Below are 22,695 nucleotides of genomic sequence, written 5' to 3' on the forward strand. Positions count from 1 at the left end.
CCAAGTAGCTGGGATTACAGGCATGTGCCACCACGCCCGGCTAATTTTTTGTATTTTTAGTAGAGACGGGGTTTCGCCATGTTGGCCAGGCTGGTCTCAAACTCCTGACCTCAGGTGATCCACCCACCTCGGCCTCCCAAAGTGCTGGGATTACAGGAGTGAGCAACCGTGCCCGGCCTGATTCCTAGCTAATTTTTGCATTTTTTTGTAGAGATGCAGTTTCGCCATGTTGCCTAGGCTGGTCTCGAACTCCTGGGCTCAAGTAATCTGCCCGCTTCAGCCTCCCGAAGTGTTGGGATTGCAGGCGCCAGCCACCTCACTCAGTCAGGATTTATTAAGAGAGGGTATGTCTCAGCCGGGTGCGGTGGCTCATGCCTGTAATCCCAGCACTTTGGGAGGCCAAGGCGGGTGGATTACCCGAGGTCAGGAGTTTGAGACCAGCCTGGCCAACATGATGAAACCCCGTCTCTACTAAAAATACAAAAAATTAGCTGGGTGTGGTGGCACGTGCCTGTAATCCCAGCTACTCAGGAGGCTGAGGCAGGAGAATCGCTTGAACCTAGAAGGCGGAGGTTGCAGTGAGCTGAGATTGCGCCACTGTACTCCAGCCTGGGCAACAAGAGCAAAACTCTGTCTCCAAAAAAAAAAAGAAAAGAAAAAAAAAAAAAGAGGGTATGTCTCTCTAAAGTAGTGCCTTCCTGAGAGGTTTTCAGCAGGACTTTGCCTATATGCTACTTCACATTCTATCCTGACTTTACATCCTAGCTCTTTTGTAAAAGTGACAGTCCTGTATTGGTCTGCCAGGTGAGGTCACTGCAGTTCCTTGTACCTGACCCCTGAGCCCACCTGTGCTCCTGGATGAAGCACTGAGACCCATTTGCCTTTGAAAGTTCTTCAATATGAATGTCAAGGATGGACACTTAAGCAGGCGACAACTTGATCTAATGAGGTAAAAAATGTGGGCTCAATCCCTAGTTGGCCGTCGAGCTTCCTATAGTACCTTTTGATTCTAAGAGGAGGCAGGATCAGACTTCAGCTGTTATTTACTTGGTGGACAATGGGGTACTAGAGATTTTCCTGAGGGCTAGTGGTGAGGATGGAAAGTGAAAAGAATGGCTACTGCTAAAGTCCGTGTCTAGTCAATGAAGGAAGGTAGCAGCCCCCTTCTCCCAATGGTGAGCCATCAATGGCCTGGTACTATGTGCATTTATTTGCTCAGCTGGTTGGGCCAAGGTTGATCAGTCATGAGAAAGGGGAAAATCTTCAGTTTCATAGGCTGTTAGCAACAGAGACCCACTCTCCTGCCTGGGCTGGTGATTGGGAAGAAAGGGTCTCTTCTTTCCCAGACACCCACTGCCTCTGCAGCTCCCTAGAGCAGGGAAGGGCCCCCGGGAATGTTACCTAAAGCCGTGTTCCGCTCCTCCAGCAATTCCACTTTTACCATCTGGTTGACAGGGGGCGCGTCCTCCAGCCGCTCGATCAGGGCATTCACGAGGTCCTCGTGGTTGCCAGGGAAGACACCCAGGTGGTCCCCAGGCTGGTACTGCAGCTCCTGGTTCCCGTTGGTGTGGAGACGCACGAAGATAGTTGACCGACTGCAGGAAATTGCAGAGGAATCACAGGACAAGGGCCAGCAGCTACTTCCTTCCTTTTTTGCTCTTCTGTCTGTCCTTGTTGGCTGCAATTCTCCTCCTTCCATTCTTGTTGGGGCCTGTGCTAACCAAGCCTATGCCTCCATCATTCTATTATTATTATTATTATTATTATTATGGTGAGATAGGGTCTTGCTCTGTCACCCTGGCTGGAGTGCGGTGGTGTGATCACAGCTCACTGCAGCCTCTGTCTCCCAAGCTTAATGATCCTCCCACCTCAGCCTCCCAAGTAGCTGGGACTATAGGCAGGCACCGTCATGCCTGGCTAATTTTGGAATTTTTTGTACAGATGGAATTTCCCTGTGTGGCCCAGGCTGGTCTCAAACTTGTGAGCCGAAGCAATCTTCCCACCTCGGCCTTCCAATGTGCTAGGATTACAGGTAAGGGCCACAATGCTCAGCCATCATTCTACACTGAAGTTTTTATCAAGGTCACTAGTGAACTCCTCACTGCAAATCCAATGGCTGGTTCCTAGGGTTCATCCGGATCTGGAAGCAGCATTGAGCATAACTACTCACTCTCTCCTTCTCAACTCCCTTCTTTTGGATTCTAGCACCCCATTCTCAGTACTAATAGGGGTTTTCTCAGTGTCTAGCACTTCACTGGGACCACAGGCTGTGGTGTCCCCAATCTGTGAAATTCTACATCTCCTAGGAATTCCAAGCCCCACCCCCTTTGGCAACCAGGGTTCCTCATATTGTTATGGTAAAGGAAAAAAGACTTGGCTTTAAGCTTGGGTTCCTCCTATGCGTAAATTCATCAATATTACAAAATTGAGAGATCTAAAAACAAAACACAGAAGGAAACTCATTGATGCCTACTGGGTTATAACCTTTCTGCATTGATTTTTGTGTTTCAAGTTCAAGAGGCCTGTGCTAATCCAACAGCTTTCAATAATCAACTCTCAGAATGTGATTATTCTGGTCCTTTAAAAAGTTTCAGTACAGGCTGGGAGCGGTGGCTCACATCTGTAATCCCAGCACTTTGGGAGGTGGAGGTGCGCGGATCGCCTGAGGTCAGGAGTTTGAGACCAGCCTGGCCAACATGACAAAACCCCATCTCTACTAAAAATACAAAAATTAGCTGGGCATTGTGGCACGTGCCTGTAATCCCAGCTACTTGGGAGGCTGAGGCGGGAGAATCGCTTGAACCCAGGAGGTGGAGGTTGCAATGAGCAGAAACTGCACCACTGCAGTCCAGCCTGGGCGACAGAGCGAGACTACATCCCCCCACCCCAACCCAAAAAACAAACAAACCCCACAAAAACCTTTCAGTACAGATATACTGCATTTCACACAACACCTGCAAACTCTAGGATCGATTACACTTTGAGAAATCAAATCCTCTGCACCCTTTGAGCTACGATTGCTTTTTCAGATCTGCTTTTTATTCATTGCCAATTAATTTTCAGTGGCTAGAGACGCTTGATATTCAACATGAAGTTTCTATATTCTCTATGGTATGTAAATCAACACTTGAATAGCCCAATGGGACTCGCTATTTAAAGGAGTTTTTGGCTCAAGCGAGAACCCTTTTGTGCTACAAATAGCCACCATTATTAAAAAGAGTTGAGCGGGCACATTATTTTGGGGGAGGAAAGGGTGTCAAGTATTTTCTTGAAGCAAGGCATCCCCGCCCTTAGCATAGTGGGGAACTTAGCGACCATAATTGTGAATGGCAGTATTAGGGTCTGGAGTCCCACTGGCCCTCCCTGGGCAGATCTTGCCCTGTCTGGGAACTTGCACGGCTTGAGCCTTCTCAGAGCTCACACCAGTCTTTGGTTCCTGGGGAGCAAAAAGACATCACCTCCAGAGAGCTGCAAGAAGGAACTCGCAAAAGCCGGGGCCAGCAGGGGGCGCTGTGGGGTTTCTAATTTGGGAGCCTCCTAAGTCTCCCCAAAGGAAGCCTTTGAAAGGCCCGCAAATCAGTTCCCGCTTTCTTCCCAGATCATCACGATTTGTACAAAATAGAAATGCAGAGGACCCAAACTTGCTGAGCTAGCTCACGAGCACAGCCACCTCCCCCCAAGTCCTCCTGAACGAGGCAGAGGGTGGCCGTGCAGAGAAGGAGCAGGCATGGGAACGTGGCTGGCAGGTGGGCTAGAATAGAAGGTGGGGAGCAGGCATGGGAACGTGGCTGGCAGGTGGGCTAGAATAGAAGGTGGGCCCAGGCTCTGGCCCTGCTGGGAGTTTAACCAAGGGGACTGACTCTGCATGTCGCTTGCTGAGAACCCTGGCAGAATGGCTGCAGGGCCCCAGGGCACCTTGGTGGACTGGTCTTTGATGCTTTGCTGGGAAGCCGACCCTCTGCGGGATAGACCTGGCTCAGAAACCAATTGTCTTAAATCTCAGTTCTGCTGAGCTTTGTAAGTGGAGAATGTTTAACATTTTATTTTTTTTTTATTTTTTTTTTGAGATGGAGTCTCTCTCTGTTACCCAGGCTGGAGTGCAGTCCACCTCCTGGGTTCAAGAGATTCTCCTGCCTCAGCCTCCCGAGTAGCTGGGATTACAGACACCCGCCACCATGCCCGGCTAGTTTTTGTACTTTTAGCAGAGACAGGGTTTAACCATGATGGCCAGGCTGGTCTCAAACTCCTGATTTCAGATGATCCACCCGCCTCAACCTCCCAAAGTGCTGGGATTACAGGTGTGAGCCACCACGCCTGGCCTATTTTTTATTTTTTCTTAAAGGTTGGGACACATATGGGCCATATGAGAAGTACAGGGAGAAGGGGAAGAGGCAACGGAACAGCAGCAGCCATTTGGGTCCTATTCCCTTCTCCCCCCGAGTGTCCCCTCTGTGTGACTTATTTCTAGCCACATCCAGAAGCATCACATACACACACATGCTTGGCGGTGGCTCAATGATAGGTTTGCAGATAAAAGAATAATTTGCTAATGTCCAGCATTAAATGAAAAAAAAAAAAACCCAGAAAATGTGCATTCTTCAGTGAAAAGAGTAAATATTGTCAGCTGTGAACTACTCAAGTTAACAAGGTTCGTTCATTCTACACCTGTACATCGCGTGTCAGGCACTGTTCTAGGCACTGGTGAGAGAGGGGAAGGACAGCAAAGTGCCCTATTCTCATTGAGAAGTCACTTAAAGGATCTCAGGTGGGGTTGGTGATGTGGATGAGTGGGTGGTGATGGGTTAAGGGGAGTAGGCTATGTCAGACAGGACAGTCAGGGAGACCCCTCTGGGGATTTGACACTTAAGCAGAGACGTGCAAAGACCTGCAGGCACAGCATTCCAGGGATGGGGAAGAGCACGTGCAAAGGCCCAGAGGCAGAGAAAAGGTGGCATGTTCAAGGAAGGGAAAGAAGGCTGGAGTGTTTGTTTGGAGGGTAGTAGTGACCAGATCACAAGAGCCTCATGATGACCTGTCATGGCAAGGAGTCTGGAGGTTTCCTGAAGTCCAGCAGGAGACCATCAGGGGCTGTGAAGCTGGGGAGTGACAGGCTTCAATTTATGGTTTTAAAAGATTCCCCTGTCTGAGGACCCACTTGCATAGTAAAAGATCAGGGTGGGGGTGGCCAGAAATACACACCCTATACAAGTAGGACACCTAGTCCTAACCAGTTTTTCGCGCCCTATGCAAATGGCACGCCTGGTCCAACCAATATTTTGCGTCCTATGTAAATCAAACACTGCCTCCTCACCAGGCATCTATAAATCCCCCTGTACTTCACCGTGGATCTGGCAACCCATTTCTCTAGGACCCCTCTGTGCAGCAGAGAGGTTTCTTTTTTTTTTTTTTTTTTTTTGAGACAGAGTCTTACTCTATTGCCCAGGCTGGAGGGCAGTTGTGCGATTTTGGCTCACTGCAACCTCCACCTCCCATGTTCAAGTGATTCTCCTGCCTCAGCCTCCTAGTAGCTGAGATTACAGGCATCCACCACCATGCCCAGCTAATTTTTGTATTTTTAGTAGACATAGGGTTTCACCATGTTGGCCAGGCTGGTCTCAAACTCTGACCTCATGATCCACCTGCCTCGGTCTCCCAAAGTGCTGGGATTACAGCTGTGAGCCACTGCACCTGGCCCTTTCTTTCACCTATTAAACTTCCACTCTTAACCTCAAATAAATAAATAAATAAATAAATAAATAAAATTAAAGAAAGAAAGGAAAGATTCTTCCGTCTGCTCTTCGGAAAATTATGTTTTTAGAGACAAGCTCAGAAACCAAGAGACAAGTTGGGTGGCTATTCCAGTCACTCAGACCAGAGATGCCTATGGCTTTGCTCAAGGTGGTGGGTCTGAGATGTAGTTGAAAGACAAGGCCAAGGGCATCTGCTAAGAGACTGCATGACCCAGGCGAGGGAGAGAGGAGTGAGGATGACACTGGAAGTTTTGGCTGAAGCCAAATGTTGATGTCCTCTGTTGAGATGGGGAAGGCTGGAGAGAAGAAATTTTACTTGAGGGGAGATGAGACTGAAGCATTCTCCCCGTCAAGAACTCTCCACTGTAATGTCTGCCATTCTCCCAGGCATCCTGGTGCTGACCTTGACTTCTGCTGTTCTTTCTTCCTGGACTCCCCTCCTCTCTCCTGCCTTTCTAAAGCCCACCCTCCCTTAAGAGGTTCATCTCAAGTCCTGCATTCCCCTCTTGATCCTGACTTCTAGAACTTAGTGTCTACACCCCACACATTAGCGATCCATTATGTTCCCTCTTCTGTGTCGTTTGCTAATTGTTGTACGTGCATTAGAAAATTTATTTCCAGGCTGTGATGGTGACTGCGGTCACTTTTCTCTTTAGATTTTCAAGGATCATCCTCAAAGGGCTGCCTACTTCCTCATAAGCACTTTGCCTGCAATTAATGGTCTCTCGCAGGGGGATTAGTGATATCTTGGTTGTGGCCTTTTGGGCCAGACAGCCCAACTTCAGCCTTGGGCGGGAGAAAAACAGGAGAGTCATGCTTTTCCACTCAATTATCCTTTTTCTTCTTTTTTTTTAAATAAGCCTTATGAAGCTGGAAATGGTATTAAGCTTGAAAATAGGTAGTGCTTTTAAAGCACTTTAAGCTTGAAAATACAGAACATGCTTTTTAAGAGATAAACACGGAGGTATGACTGGGTCCTTTTTGTGCTAATTCATAACTGATTTTAATTCTACACTGCACTTCTAACCTTGTTTGGAATATTCTCTTGCTAGACACTTTTAGACCGGTAGCTTAGAGTCAGGTGCTTCCTCTGGATTGGTGGGGGTGGGGGCTGATTTTGGGACTTTTGGTTCCACTTAGCATCAAAACATTTGCAAGTTTCCTTGCTACTTATGTACTATGGCTTTTGGAGTAAATTCTGTAAGCTGGTCTTTCACAGTTTGTTGCTGAAAGAAATTTCCAGTAGATTATTAGGCCTTCTCATGCAATGCTATTTAAATCATCCCTTCCCACAGGACCAAAATAAGTAGTAAGAGATATATTTCAAATACGGAGCCCCTCTCTATATCAGGGACCATTATGCTCTGAATTGCACTTAACTAATCATTCAGAGATTAATTTCCCACTCCATTTCTTTAATGTTTGAGAATCTAAGAGAGAATATGAGAGCCCTGGGGCTCTGCCCTGTTGATCACTTTTATCAAAGGTTTGGAAGATTACACAGAAAGCACGCACACTAAATTTGCAGGTGACACGAAGCAGGGATGGATAAGGAATACTGACGGGACTCTATGATATGCTAGTTGCTTTATGTAGCTTATTTTTAATACTCAGCAGCCTTGCAATGCTGGTGAGGCCATCTGTGTAGCCATTTGGCACACTGACTTTGGCGTCAGATAACCGGGTCGGTGTGACCTTGAGAAAGTCACTTGTATTTTCTAGCTGTTATTGTTCCTATTTAAAATGTGTATGATAAGAGTGCCTACTTCCCAGGCTGGTTAGAATTAGAAAAGATCCTGGACAGAGGACTCGGCACAGTGCTTGGAACACAGAAACCTCTAGAAAAACATTAGCAATCTTCATAGCTATCATTCCCATTCTGTAGGTAAGGAGACAGGGGCTCAGACCACCTAAATGACTTGGCCAAGGCTGCACAGCTAGTGCATGGCAGAGCTGGGGTTAGAACCCAGGACTGCTCAACTCAAGAGCCTACTCTTAGACATCACATCTCAAATTGATCAAACCGGGTCTGTCCATCCATCTCTCTACTTGTATAAGTAATTTTTCTTTTTCTTTTTCTTTTCTTTTCTTTTTTTTTTTTTTTTTTTGAGACAGAGTCTCACTCTGTTGCCCAGGCTGGAGTGCAGTGGTGCAATCTTGGCTCACTGCAGCCTCTGCCTCCTGGGTTCCAGCGATTCTCCTGCCTCAGCCTGCTGAGTAGCTGGGATTATAGGCCCCCACAACCACACCTGGCTAATTTTTGTATTTTTAGTAGAGACAGGGTTTCACCATGTTGGTCAGGCTGGTCTCGAACTCCTGACCTCGTGATCCACCCGCCTTGGCCTCCCAAAGTGCTGGGATTACAGGTGTGAGCCACCGTGCCTGGCCAAGTAATTTTTCTAGCACTAATGAAGGTCTTTGCATTGGTTGCCATTGAATGGAATGTTTTTCACTTTGTAGTTACAGCAGAAGATCTTTTCAAGTCTTGATTCTTTGCACAGCATGGTTCACTGCACTGTGCTTGGTTCACCGGGTTACCCACCTCTGTTCCCAGAGCAGCAAGGGGGTCTCTATGGCACTTTGCAATGATTGGAAAACAGCCAGTCCTTGGAATCAACAAGAGCTTGTCCTTTATTGTGGGTGGCACCTGGGAGCAGAGATGGGTAACCTGGTAAACCAAGCACAGAGCAGTGAACCATGCTGTGCAAAGAATCAAGATTTGAAAAGATCTTCTGCTGTAACTACAAAGTGAAAAAGATTCCATTCAACAGGGATCTAAGCAAAGACTTTCATTAGTGCTAGAAAAATTATTTATACAAGTAGAGAGATGAGCAGACCTGGTGTGATCATTTTGAGAAGACGTGATGTCTAAGAACAGCAGTGACTGCTTTTAATGGAAGACCAGAACAGCCATTAGAACCACACCTGTGATCTCAGGCAGCATTAGCGCGTCCTGTTCAAATTGGTGATGGTAATAATGACCTCAGCACATTTGGCAGTGATCACATGCTCTCCACTGCACTGTGACCAGGTGAGAGTGACATTTCCAGCAGGACAGAGTGTGTCCTTTTACTAAAGCCAGAGGCTTGGGAAACCATGTCTTAGGAAGAATGACTTGAAGGAATCAGGCCCCACAGGAGATTGGTCAATGTCGTTGGCAATTTCCAGGTCTTTCATTTGGAAAGAAATAAACTTATTTTATGTGTCACAGAGAGTAAAACTGGGTTTAAAATAAAGTACTAGGAAGACATGCTTTTGTTACATTAGATAAAAAGATATTGGTTATATTGGATATTAAGCTAATTTCTAACACTTAGGACTTCAAAACAGAGAGTGGGCTGTTTTGTGAGGTAATGAACTTCCCATCAACCCAAATAAATTTAAGCAGAGTGTGAGTAGCCACTTTTTAGCACTCCATTAAAAAAATTATCCACAATAGGAAATACTTGGACTAAGTGATTTCCAGCTAAGATGCTGTGGTACAATGAACATGTGGCGAATCTACAGGGGTGTGGTCTACTGTTAAAAATCACTCAGAAAACCTTTTTCTTTCCTCTTTTCATGAGATCAACACCATCTCCTTTTCCCACTCCTTCAGGTTGGAGCTAGGCAAAAGGAAAGCAGGAACCCCAGACACTATAAAGCAGCAAGGGGGTCTCTATGGCACTTTGCAATGATTGGAGAACAGCCAGTCCTTGGAGTCCACAGGGGTTGTCCTTCATCGTGGTTGGCATTTGGGAGAAGAGGTAGGTAACCCAGTGAACCAAGATGTTCCTACCTTGATTTAGGGCTCTGGAGGTTTTGACGGCTAAGGAGCCGGGCAGCTGAGACTCGCTTTTTGTGGACATTGGATAGACCTGTGGGGAGAAAAACAACAGTCTTCCTGAGAAGGGGTTGAATGTTCCATTAAAAACTCCCCAGGTGGGGCAAGGTGGCTCATGCCCATAATCCCAACTACTTAGGAGGCTGAGGTGGGAGGACAGCTTGAGGCCAGGAGTTCAAGACCAGCCTGGGAAACATAATGAGATCTCGTCTCAGAATATTAATACAAACAAACACTCTGCAGCATTGTATTCACCCTCTACTGACACTTCCACTGCTCTCTGGAGTAGAATGAGAGACAGAAGAGAGGAGATGAGGCAGGCACTGGTTGGGATCGGTGGGGTAGTTGTGGGTAGTGCAGAACAAAAAGAAAATATAGTTGAATTAAGTTGAGAAGAGGATGGTTTGGAAGAATACAGTACATTACTAGAGAGAGAGAGAGAAACATTTCCCAGCACTTGTTTTACCGAGTATGGGAGAGCAGCAAATTATTCATTTTGGTAGGACTGCACTAAAGGGAGATCAAAGCAATGAAGCCCATCTTCTCTAAGCACCTTCTGGAGGTGAGATTGCCTGCCTTTCCCCCATTGTCATGAATGCCTCCCTGGAAGGGTGGTGGGAGGTACCTTGTGTGAGTTCTGGAGCTTCGGCCACAAAGGTGAGGCGGAACTTGTTTCTCTTCCAGCTGCGGTCATTGCTGATGAGGGAATTGTTCGCCTTTTCAATGTTGACATCATCTCCCACACAGAAGACATCACAGGCTGCCTGTGGTGTACACAAGGCTTTCAGTGATCTCTTTCAGCCAAGCAGATCTCCTCTCCAACAGCTCCAAGTCATGGCATGTATCTCTCTATCCACCCATCCATCCATCTATCCAACCATTCATCCATCTATCCATCCATCCATCCATCCATCCATCCATCCAGTAACCCTTCCCTCCTTCCCTTCTTCCTTTCCTTCCTTTCTTCCCTCTACCCTTTCATTGTCTTCCTTCCATCCATTCACCCATCCACTCTTCCATTCATCTACCCTTCCACCCTCCCATCCATGTATCCATCTTTCCATCCATCCATCCATCCATCCATCCATCCATCCATCCATCCATCCACTCACCCACCCATCCACCCACCCACCCATCCATCTTTCCATGCACCCATCCTTCCCTCCATCTACCCACCCACCCACCCATCCATCTATCTTTCCATGCACCCATCCTTCCCTCCATCTACCCACCCACTCATCCTTCTTTCCATGCATCCATCCTTCCATCCATCTACCCACCCACCCACCTATCCATCTATCTTTCCAGGCTTGCATGCATGCATCCATCCATCCATCCATCCATCCATCCATCCATCCATCCTATATATTTTGAGTGTCTGCGATGTGCTGGACACGTCAGATTTGACATTGACTTTAGGACCTAACCTGTACTTAAGATATAATTCTATTGTGTCATTTATTCCTAAAACTGATGTGTGTAGAGGTTTAACATTAAAGAAGAAAGTAAACATCTCAGAATTTCCCAATCCATCTTCCTCTAAATATTTAAGGCAGAGCATATTGAACGTCTGGATGACTGCAAATACATTTTTCTTTCTTTTTTTTTTTGGTCAAGCCCACTTGTTCTTCGATTTTTAACAATTCTAAGAATTGCTGTCCTTATTTATTTATTTATTTAAGACAGAATCTCACTCTGTCACCCAGGCTGGAGTGCAGTGGTGTGATCTTGGCTCACTGCAGCCTTGACCTCCTCCCCAGGTTCAAGTTATTCTCATGCCTCAGCCTCCCAGGTAGCTGGGATTACTGGCATGTGCACCACGCCCAGCTAATTTTTAGTAGAGATAGGGTTTCGCCATGTTGGCCAGGCTGGTTTCGAGCTCTTGGCCTCAAGCCATTTGCCCGCCTCAGCCTCCCAAAGTGCTGGGATTGCAGGCATGAGCCACCATGCCCGGCCAATGTCCTGATTTATTTTTAAGATAAAACCACAGATAATTCAAAATAATGATAACTTTTAAGAGTAGTTTTTACCATTGTTTGTCCTCATGTTGACTTCAAAACAATCCAAATGTTCATCAGTGGATGAATGGATTAACAAGATTTGACACATCCATACAATGGAATATTATTTGACTATAAAAAAGGATGAAGTTCTGATACATGCTACGACATGGATGAACCTTGAAAACATTACGCTAAGTGAAATAAGTCAGTTACAAAAGACCACATATTATATGATTCCATTCACACGAAATGTCTAGCACAGGGAAATCTACAGAAACAGGAAATAGATTCGTGGTTGCGAGAGCTGGGGGTGGGATGGGAGGACAGGAATTTGACAGCTAAAGGGCACAGTAGCTTTTAACAGGCCTTGCTTCCTGGTTGCTCAGTCAAGGTTGGCTGATGGAAATCAAGCAACAGAAATATCCCAATGGGTACAAAAAGCCGTTATCTCAACTCTCTTTGTCTGAGAGGAAATGCAGGAACAGGCTGATGAACACCGCCTCCCCCTCTGGAAATCTTTCTAGCCCAGGGGCCTCAGCTTCCCCATTTGCTCTCTACCTGCATTTGCTTTCAGGATGAAAAGTGCCAACTGAATGACAGAAGGTTGCATAGTACCTTTCCCCCTGGGGTTGCTGATGAGAATGCATTCCAAGGCTAGAATGGAGTGGGTAAAAGTGGCACGGTCTACATTCATTACCACCTCCCACCCCAGAATGGCCAGTTTAGTCATCCTCACATGCAGATAGAAGGCCATGCATGGTTCATTTATTCCCCTGTGGCCTTAAATTTAAAACAGCTCTGGCCAATAGGATGTCTTATCGTGACGGAAACGTTCTGCACTGTCTAATAGGGTAACCCCCTACCCTGTGGCTACTGAGCATACAAAATGTGCTTACTGCAACTGAGCAATGGGATTTTTTTTTTAAATACTGAAGAAGGATAACAGTTTATTATAATTTATTTTATTTAACAATCTAGGAAGTTCGTAGCCATCAGCAGTTCCAGTGCAATTTCAGGTATAACTGGGGATTCTGGAATCTCAGTGGAGCTGTGACTAGTGAACGTTGTATGTAAAATGCATGCCATGCCTGTAATCCCAGCACTTTGGGAGGCCCGGGGGGCAGATTGACTGAGCTCAGGAGCTCAGCCTGAGCAACATGGTGAAACCCCATCTCCACTAAAATACAAAAAATTAGCTGGGCATGGCGGCAGGTGCCTGTAGTCCCAGCTACTTGGGAGGCTGAGGCAGGAGAATTGCTTGAACCCGGGAGGCGGAGGTTGCAGTGAGCTGAGATCGTGTCACTGCACTCCAGCCTGGGTGACAGAGCAAGACTCTGTCTCAAAAACAAAACAAAACAAAACATGTATACTTTTGGTAATACAGGGATAGGAATCTCTCTCTCAAATTAACTTCATTTGTTTTATTCTCAGCAAACTGACCTGGGCCACTCAACATGGCTTTTATCATTCCCGATATTAGCACATGTTCTATTTTTACAATACATTCCTGACCATCAGAAGGTATCAATTAGACATGCATGGCAGCAGGGACTTCACAGCTACCACAGGCTTTCTCCTCTCCGTCCATTATGTTCTAATTAAATTCTACTTTGCTTCCCCAGGAACTTTAGTAGTTTCCTGGTGAGGTGGGGATGCAGAGTCTGTCACTCTATTCTGTCTGAAGGAAGTGAGGAATGGGATTTTAAGCCTGTTTAATTAATTAATTTTTTTTTAAGCAGACGAGGTCTCACTATGTTGCCCAGGCTGGTCTTGAGCTCCTGGGCTCAAGCAATCCTCCTGCCCCAGCCTCCAAAAGTGCTGGGATGACAAGCATGAACCACCATGCCCAGCCTTATTTAATTTTGTACTATATAGATACGTATAAATGTAATTCATATAACATACAACTCACTGTTTAAATATGCACAATCCCGTGGCATGTAGAACGTCCACAAGGTTATGCAACCCTTCCCACTATCTGCTTCCAGAACATTCTCATCACCCCCCCGACACTGAAAAACTTTTTTATCTATTAGCAGTCACTTCCATTTCCCATCCCCATAACCCCTAGCAACCACTAACCTGTCTTCTGTCTCTATGGATTTTCTGATTCTGAACATTTTATATAAATGGAATCCTGCAATACATATTCTTTTGTGACTGGCTTCTTCCACTTAGTGTAAAGTTTTCAAGGTCCATCCATGTTGTAGCATGTATCACCACTTCATTCTTTTTTATGGATGAAGAATATTCCATTGCATTGATGTACCACATTTTATTTATCCATTCATCACATTGAATTTTAATTAGTTTAAGTTTAAATTTAAATGGCTATGTGTGGCTAGTGGCTACCATATTGGTTAGTGAAGATCTAGTACAAGAGGGGTAGGCTTGTCAAAGTTGGTAGACTGCCAAGATGTTAGGTTTGGTTTGGTTGACCATCTCTATGTTTTCTTTGTGTACCTGTACACCAAATGGGAGTGACGGATGGCTTCCTCCCAGCCCTGACATTCCAAGACTCTATATAATTTTTTTTATGGACCAACTCCTTGCCCATAATGTAGAATGTTGGATTCTGGGTAGAATATATGTGTTTTCAGGACACCCAAATTTGTCTGAGCTGTTTAAAGCTGTATCTTGGCTGGATACATGGGAGAGGTACTGAGGGTTCTCTCAAGTTGATTCCCTTCTTGATGGTTTAGGTGCTGTCTTTGGGGGTGTGGGGAGCATTACTTCTTCCTACAGGTCCATGAGATCCAGATTACCTTGAAGACCTTCTTGGCCCAGGTCCTGAAAGCCTCCTCCTGCCCACAGAGCTCATCCCCTTCCCTCATCTTCAGGATCCTCTCCCCTCCCAGTTCTTCCAGGAGGGTGTCCACAGCATGTCCGAAGGCGCAAAAGTGAGGGTATGCTCGTGAGCCGAGGCCAAAAACTGAGAACCTGTCAAGGAGACGACAGAATGTTCATGCTAAGGGACTGTGGGGAATGTGGGGAGTGTCTGGTGTAATGGGCTAAATAGTGTCCCCTCAAATTTCATATATTAAAACTCTAATCTCCTTACAATTGTATTTTGAGATAGGGCCTTTAAGGAGGTAATTAAGGTTAAATGAGGTTATAAGGGTAAAGCCCTCATCTGATAGGATTAGTGTTCTTATAAGAAGAGGAAGATCCTGGCTAACATGGTGAAACCCCGTCTCTACTAAAAATACAAAAAAATTAGCCGGGCATGGTGGCAGGCGCCTGTAGTCCCAGCTACTTGGGAGGCTGAGGCAGGAGAATGGTGTGATCCCGGGAGGCGGAGCTTGCAGTGAGCCGAGATAGCGCCACTGCACTCCAGCCCGGGTGACAGAGCGAGACTCCATCTGAAAAAAAAAAAAAGAAAAAGAAGAGGAAGAGACACCAGAGTGCTCTCTCTCTCTCTCTCCTCTCTTCTCTCTCTAGCTCCCTCTCTCTCTCTCTCTCTCCCTCTTTCCTTTCTCTCTCTCTCTGGACATAGCAAGAAGGTGGCCATCTGCAAGCCAGAAAGAGAGACCTCACTAGAAAGCAACCCTGCTAGCACCTTGATCTTGGACTTGTGCCTTCCAGCACCATGAAAAAATAAATTTCTATTCTTTGAGCTGTCTGTGAGTTCTAGAATTATAGCCAATACCACTCCGTCTGTGGTATTTTGTTATAGCAGCCTGAACTAATATATCTGGTATCTCAAGAAGAACAGTGTTTAGCTGTCGGTGGTCAGGCAACCCCAAGTTCATCTGTGGAAGGGCACTTGAAACCTAAGGGCTCTCAAGGGTTTCTCTTCCTTTCTTTTGGTCTCTTCTAAGTATCGCCATCATCAGGAGAATATTCTAATTGGTTCTAAGGAGGACGAGTTAGGGATAACAATGACCTGGAACCACTGGCTGTTTCTTGCATGCTTCTAAGCTGGACCAATTGGGGAAATTAGTCTATGTTAGTGGAAGGCTTGAATTCTGCAAGTGACATAACTAGATTAGTTTTAAATATGAAGATAATGAAACTATAATATAATGGTCCTCAGGGACTTGTATTAATGAAAAGACCAGAAGAAATTGTCATCAACACATCAAATAGGTTCTTCTAAAAGGGAATGAAATAGTTATAAATATTCTGGTTCCATTCCTTGTAAGGTCTATGAAATTAATTTGCTTCACAGACCCTCTGTGCATAGATGCCACCAAGAAAATATTGGTGCTTGAACCAGTGGGGTCAAATTCATGAGCTATTTCTCTATGTTGAGGTGGGGACACTTTGACTGAAGTATGGAAAATAGAGGGCTGTGTCCTAGATGGCTCCTGTAGGGCTGGTATACAGTCCTTCAGACACTTTCTGCTACATTTCCAGAACTTGGTCTTGGCTGTAGGTCTAGACCTCACAGGGACAGGAACAACAGGTTCACGAATGGGACAAATACACCCCACCTTGCCCCACTTTTTAAGGTCAGTGTTCTGCTGTAGACTGTCACCTCAGATAAACCACGGAGTGGGGCTACTTAACCTACTCCATACAGGATCAGACCCTGCCCCTGAATCTCTTTTTTAGGACGATGGGGACAAAATGGTAACAGATTGAGATGGGAAGGAAGGAAGAAGGTAGGAGAAGTTGGAAAGGCACCCTCCAGCATTGGAGCATGAACTTGGGGTGGGTCCAGGTGCCTCACAGGTGAAAGTTAATGTACCTTGTTAATATCCACTTCCCTCAAATCCACTCATATTGTATCATTTCATCTTCCTCTTTTTCCTTGCCCTCCTTCCCCTAGAATTCCAGAGCCTTTCCAAATAAAGTATGTGGGATTAGATAGCATTTTGCCATTTACTTCTCCTTTTTTTTTTTTTTTTTTATTTTGAAAGAGTTTTGCTCTTGTCACCCAAGCTGAAGTGCAGTGGTGTGATCTTGGCTCACTGCAACCTCTGCCTCCCAGGTTCAAGTAATTCTCCCGCCTCAGCCTCCAGAGTAGCTGGGATTACAGGCCCTCAAAACCACGCGTGGCTAATTTTTGCATTTTTGTTAGAGATGGGGTTTCACCATGTTGGTCACGCTGGTGTCGAACTTCTGACCTCAGGTGATCCACACACCTCGGCCTCCCACAGTGCTGGGATTACAGGCGTGAGCCGCTGTGCCCAGCCTGTCATTTACTCTTAACCAATGATCTTCCTGGATCTAAAAACATTACCCTTTTCTTGCAGGGTGGCGGCCTGACAGGTAGACAGAGATGGTAACTGGGTGTGGATTGATTGGAGGGGTGATAGGAAAGGGAAACCCTACCCAAAGCCACCTGCCTCAGCCTTAGCCCAGTGCAGATCTGGGAACTTCCAGCACTAGTCATGCCTTCTGGTTAAGGTGTTGTTTCCTGAATCTCTGTGATTTATGTTTGTGATGTCTGCCATATTCAATTACCACTGACACTGTCAATCACTCATTTGTGTTTTTGAACTTGCTTTTAATTTTTCCTCACTAGCTCATCACTCCTATGGTCTGAATGTTTGTGGCTCCCCAAATTCATAGGTTGAAACCTAACCCCCAATGTCATGGTATTAGTGGACTTTGGGAGATGATTAGGTCATGAAGGTGAAGCCTCATGAATGGGGTTAGTGCCTCATAAGGGGCTGAAGAGACCAGAGTTCTTCCCTTCTGCCATGTAAGGACACAGCTGGAAGGCACCATCTATGAGCCAGAGAGTGGGCCCTCACCAGACACTGAATCTGCTGGCACCTTGATCTTGGACTTCCCAGCCACTAGAACCGTCAGAAATAAATTTCTGTTGTTTACGAGCCACCAGTTTATGGTATTTGGTATAGTAGCCCCAATGAACCAAGGCTCCCAACTCTTGTGTTCACCAACAGATGATGATTCAGGCGGTTGATTCATTAATATTCTTCTTGGTGGGCCTGAGGACCTAGACTACAGTTACTTCTAGTCACATTTCCATCACAATCTTCAGCTTATGATTTCAAGGAATGCAGTAGTAATGTGATCATGGCTCACCGTAGCCTTGATCTCCTAGGCTCATGCAATCCCCCCACCACGGCCTCCCAAGTAGCTGGGACTAAAGACATGTGCCACTATGCCCAGCTAATCAGTTAATTTTTTTCTTTTTTTTTTTGTAGAGACAGGGTCCCAATATCTTGCCCAGGCTGGTCTTAAACTCCAGGGCTTAAGTGATCCTCCCACCTTGGCCTCCCAAAGTGCTGGGATGGTAGGCATGAGCTGCCATGCCTGGTCTTGGCAAACTTTTTTTGAGACAGAGTTTTGCTCTGTCGTCCAGGCTGGAGTGCAGTGGTGCCATCTCGGCTCACTGTAACCTCTGCCTCCCAGGCTCAAGCGATCTTCCCACCTCAGTCTCCAGAGTAGCTGGGACCACAGGTGCATGCCACCATGCCCAGCTAAGTTTTTATATTTTTGGTAGAAACCGGGTTTTGCCATGTTGCCCAGGCTGGTCTCAAACTCCTGAGCCCAAAAGATCTGCCTGTCTTGGCTTCCCAAAGGGCTGGGATTACAGGCATGAGCCACTGTACCTGGTGTTGGCAAACTTTTTATATGTGGGGGTCAGACAGCAAATATTTTTAAGCTTACAGGGCCAAGAAGCAAAATTGAAGCTATTATGTAGGTACTTACAAAACAAGAAAGAAAACAAATTCCTGAACATTCTCAATTGATAAAATTAAAAACATAATAATAATTAAGCATACTTTAACACAGGTCTACTATGAGAAGACTGGAATTCATTTTTTGGGAGAGAATAATAACATTTTCTTTTTTGGGGCTCAAAGGTAATGTTTTCTACCATCAGACTAATTACAAATGTTCATCGGTAAGAAAAGCATTATAAGCCCATGGGTTGTAAAATATACGCAGTAACCAGGCTGGATTTGGCTCACAGGTGTTAGTTTGCCAACTCCTGCCATGATAGATTTAATAAGGGAAAAATGGGTCTGACTGTCAAACTCCAGAACTGACGTTTCAATGTTGAGCTGAAAAAAGTACTGATGTCAAAACTTATAGAATGTTCAACACCAAGAGTGAACCCTAAAGTAAACTATGGACTGTGGCTGATAATGATGTGTCATTGTAGGTACATCAGTTCTAACAAACGCACCACTCTGGTGTGGGATGCTGATAGGAGGGGAGACTGTGCATGTGTAGGGACAGGAGGATGTGGGAACTCTCTGTACTTTCTGCGCATTTTGCTGTCAACCTAAAATTGCTTTAAAACGTAAAGCCTATTTTAAAATGTCCTGGAGGACATAACAGATATTTCAATAGCTAGCAAACCAGTGATCTATATCATCTACTAAGCATTGCTCTGAGTAATTATGGAGAAGGCTCAGTTAGCGAAGGTCTGAGAGATTTGTGGCCAGGCTTGAAGGTTCTTCCTACAGGGCAACTCACATCAGTCTTGTCTTGATCAATATCCACGAAACCAAGGGTTTGACATCCCACTTTTCTCTCCTTCCAAGAACCCATTAAACTGAATACACAACTATTGTAATATAAAATATCTGTCCACGCGCTTCCTAAAATTATCTCATAGTATGTGACTATGCCATGAGATAATGTGAGGTTAGGGCAGTATTTGTCAAATCTGACTGCACATTAGAGTCAATTGGAGAGACTTAAAGAAAAAAGCAACACATGGGCCCAATTCTAGATCAATTCCATCAGAGTTTCTGGAGATGGGTCTTGTTTATTGTATTAGTATGCTGCAAACCTCTCTAGGTGATTTTGAGGAGCCTCCACGATTGGGAACCACTGGGTCACAGCAGGGTGTCTACAGAAGCTTCTGTTAAGTATACACCGTAGCTGTCAGGAAAGGCAGCTCATTGAGCAATAGCCAGGGATTGATACCCTTCAGCACAAACAATGGGGTGAACCTTGGGTAATGGGGCTCTGAGGGAGTGTGTACATGAAAAGAAGTCACAGAAAGGATAAAAAATGGTGCACGGGGAGACCAGACAATGTGACTTAATGGGTGGGAGGGGTCCCAGATAGCCAGGATGCAGCTGGTTTTATGAGAAGTGAATGGACATAGAAGGGAGACTACCTCCCCACAATGAAGAGCTCACTTTGTAACTAGGTCAAGCTCCCCAGGAGCCTTAGTCTTCCCTGACCCCCCGACCCCCTTATCCCCTTGCTCACCTCACATTGGCCAGGGGTCCAGCACTCTCAAAGTTGTCTCTGAGGTCGGGCCCATCGCCTGATGATTTTTGGGAGTCAGAGTAGGAGGAGACGCTGTTGAATCGGACCTTGTAGCTCCTGCCAAAACCAAAGAGAACCTGTGAGCTCTGGCCTGGAGCTCCCTCCTGAGGTCAACACCCTTGATGGATCTTCAAGTGACCAGTCCTGATTCTAGGGCCTTCTCTTGTATGTTGAGTCAAACCATAACACTCCCACAGCCTCTTCTATAATCTACCAACTTACTCATGTCCGCCACAGTGGTAACTGTTCATCTGCACTCGGTCTTACTGGTAATAAAAAGGTTTCTGGCCATGCCTAACTCAGGAAACCTGAGACCCATAAAGTTAAAATGATTTAATCAATAAGAAGTCAGGAACAGAACTAACTACTCCCCTAAACCATGAGACCATGCTTTCTTGTTTCTCAAAAAAAAAAAAAATTTTTTTTGAGACAGAGTATCGCCTGGGCTGGAGTGCAAGGGCGCCGCCTCGTCTCACTGCAACCTCTGCCTCCCGGGTTCAAGTGATTCTCCTGCTTCAGCCTCCCAAGTAGCTGGGATTACAGGCATGTGCCAACACGCCCAGCTAATTTCGCATTTTTAGTAGAGACAGGGTTTCACCACGTTGGCCAGGCTGGTCTCAAACTCTTGACCTTAGGTGATCCACTTGCCTCGGCCTCCCAAAGTGCTGGGATTACAGGTGTGAGCCACTGCACCCGGCTGTTTCTCAAATTTTAATGTGCACAAGAATCATCCTGGGATTTCATTAAAATGCAGATTCTGATTAAGTAGTTCTGGGACCTGGCTTGGGGTTCTGCATTTCTAACAAGCTCCCAGGAGATGCCAGTGTCTCCAGACTTCACTTTAAGGAGCTAGAAACTAGACCATGCTGTCCAAGATGGCAGCCATTGGCTAAGTGTGGCTATCTAAAGTTAAATTAATTTGAGTTAAATACAAGTCAATGTGGTTGGTACACTGCAAACCTCCCTAGGTGATTCTGGTGTGCATTCAGCTTTGAGAACCACTGGGTCATAGCAGGGTGTCACTTGCACCAGCCACATTTCAGGGGCTCCAGAGCCACGTGTGGTTAGTGGCTGCTATAGTGGACAGCACAGATACAGAACATTTACATCTCTCTAGAAAGTTCTTCTGGACAGTGCTGGAGTATCCCATTCAATACTGTCCTTCCATAAAGTTATGGTCCTTAGACATTTCAGGGCTCTGTCAAATTTTACATTTCAAGTAAATATGAACAATGTTCAGCACTGACGCCTGGCGTGGAAAGAGATTACATTTTTTTAATTAAATTATTTTGAAGGTGAAGGAAGATGTCATCGGGACTCAAATCTCAGCATGAGAGGCTTAGGAACCTTGAGATTAAAAAAAAATCCAATTTCTCCATTTTCCTCTAAAAGTGGTAAGTTGTGCTCTCAGGCAAGGCAAAACAAAACAAACAGAAACAAACAAAAAATCTGAGACCAAACAAACAAGCAACCCAAAACTCCAAAACAAAACCCAAAACTCAAGAAGCAAACCCAACACACAAATCTAATTACAAAAAATTAAAAAGAAATAAGAAAATTTAAAAAAAAGAGAAAAAGAAGAAAAGAAATTGTGCATTCTGGCAGCAGGGTTTCTAAGCTGGATGTTCTTTAAAGTTTTCGCTCCAGCATCAGGAAAGTTCTAAATATATGTAAGTGTATTTTCTGCCCTAAAATAGTCTCACATTGAGTCATGCAATATATCAGGGGGTGGCTGTGTTGTTAGTGTGGGAGGAATGGTTGATGGTTGTGGGTAAAAATAACAGCACGTGCATTTGTATGAGGTTGGAGGTTTTTTCAAATGCTTTCCTTTTTGTTATTACCCTTTGACCCTGCCAATAGGCCACAGAAGTGGGCGGGGCAGAGCTAATTTCTCCCCATTTGGCAGATGAGAAAGACCAAGGCCCACAGGGGTTAAGTGATATGCTCAAGGTCACTTAGTGAGTTAGTGACACAGCCCAGGTTAGAACTCGGGTCTCCTTGAGACCTAGATGTGTGGCCTGGGATGCTCAGGCATTGGGCGTGCATGCATACGCTCGCACACACCTGCGTGTACACACATGCACACTCTACCTGTGCTGGCTGTCACGGGCTGCAGCCAGACCGTGGACTTCTGTGTCACCACTGGGGAGGGGAGGCCCTTTACGAGGAAAGAAACGCAAGGGTTCCGGGTACCTAGAGGGGAGAATCGATGGTGCCCTATCTCTCCCTGAAGGAGGGGTGAGAGGGAACCTGCTGGGAGGCCATCTAGGATGGGGTGGGAAGGAGAGAGGTAGGGAGAATGAGGACTAAGATGCTGGAGTTGGGCGTAAAACGAGGGCTGACCACAAAGGACTCAGCAACAGTCAGTCTCCTGGGTATCAAACTTATGTGAATATGGCAGCATGTTCTCTGCACAAAGAAAATCAGAAGGGATTTTCTGTTTTTCTTTTTTTTTTTTGAGATGGAGTCTCACCCTGTCGCCCATCCTGGAGTGCAGTAGTGCAATCTTGGCTCACCGCAACATCTGCCTCCCAGGCTCAAGTGATTCTCCTGCCTCAGCCTCCTGAGTAGCTGGGATTACAGGCGCTCACCACCATGGCCAGCTAATTTTTATGTTTTTAGTAGAGACGGGTTTCACCATGTTGGCCAGGCTGGTCTCGAACTCCTGACCTTAGGTGATCCTCTCACCTCAGCCTCCCAAAATGCTGGGATTACAGGCATGAGCCACTGTGCCTGGCCTCAGAAGGGATTTTCTGCTTAACACAGCCAAAAAACACCAGCCAGCTAGAGCATTTGATGTTCTCCTTAAGACACAGGGATCTGCTTGCTCCACGCTGGAGCAAATACTGAGTTGGCCTCATGGAAAGGCAGCTCAGTGTGCACACACTGCGTATCCTATACCTTATGG

At 45.7% G+C, this 22,695-nt stretch overlaps 1 protein-coding gene across 1 annotated transcript in view; it reads right to left on the bottom strand.

Moving 5' to 3' along the window:
- The window catches only part of NOS1 (nitric oxide synthase 1), a 207,583-nt gene that overhangs the window by 21,378 nt on the left and 163,510 nt on the right, over positions 1-22,695 (bottom strand). The window contains exons 18-23 of the mRNA XM_054527663.2: positions 21,879-21,980; positions 19,728-19,844; positions 14,342-14,516; positions 10,199-10,337; positions 9,529-9,607; positions 1,402-1,595 (exon numbers count right to left, since the gene is read on the bottom strand). Of these exons, the coding sequence (XP_054383638.1) occupies positions 1,402-1,595; positions 9,529-9,607; positions 10,199-10,337; positions 14,342-14,516; positions 19,728-19,844; positions 21,879-21,980 (806 nt within the window). The remainder of the gene's footprint in view (positions 1-1,401; positions 1,596-9,528; positions 9,608-10,198; positions 10,338-14,341; positions 14,517-19,727; positions 19,845-21,878; positions 21,981-22,695) is intronic.

The sequence above is a fragment of the Pongo abelii genome, chromosome 10, assembly GCF_028885655.2.
Source record: "Pongo abelii isolate AG06213 chromosome 10, NHGRI_mPonAbe1-v2.0_pri, whole genome shotgun sequence".
NCBI classification, from domain to species: domain Eukaryota; kingdom Metazoa; phylum Chordata; class Mammalia; order Primates; family Hominidae; genus Pongo; species Pongo abelii.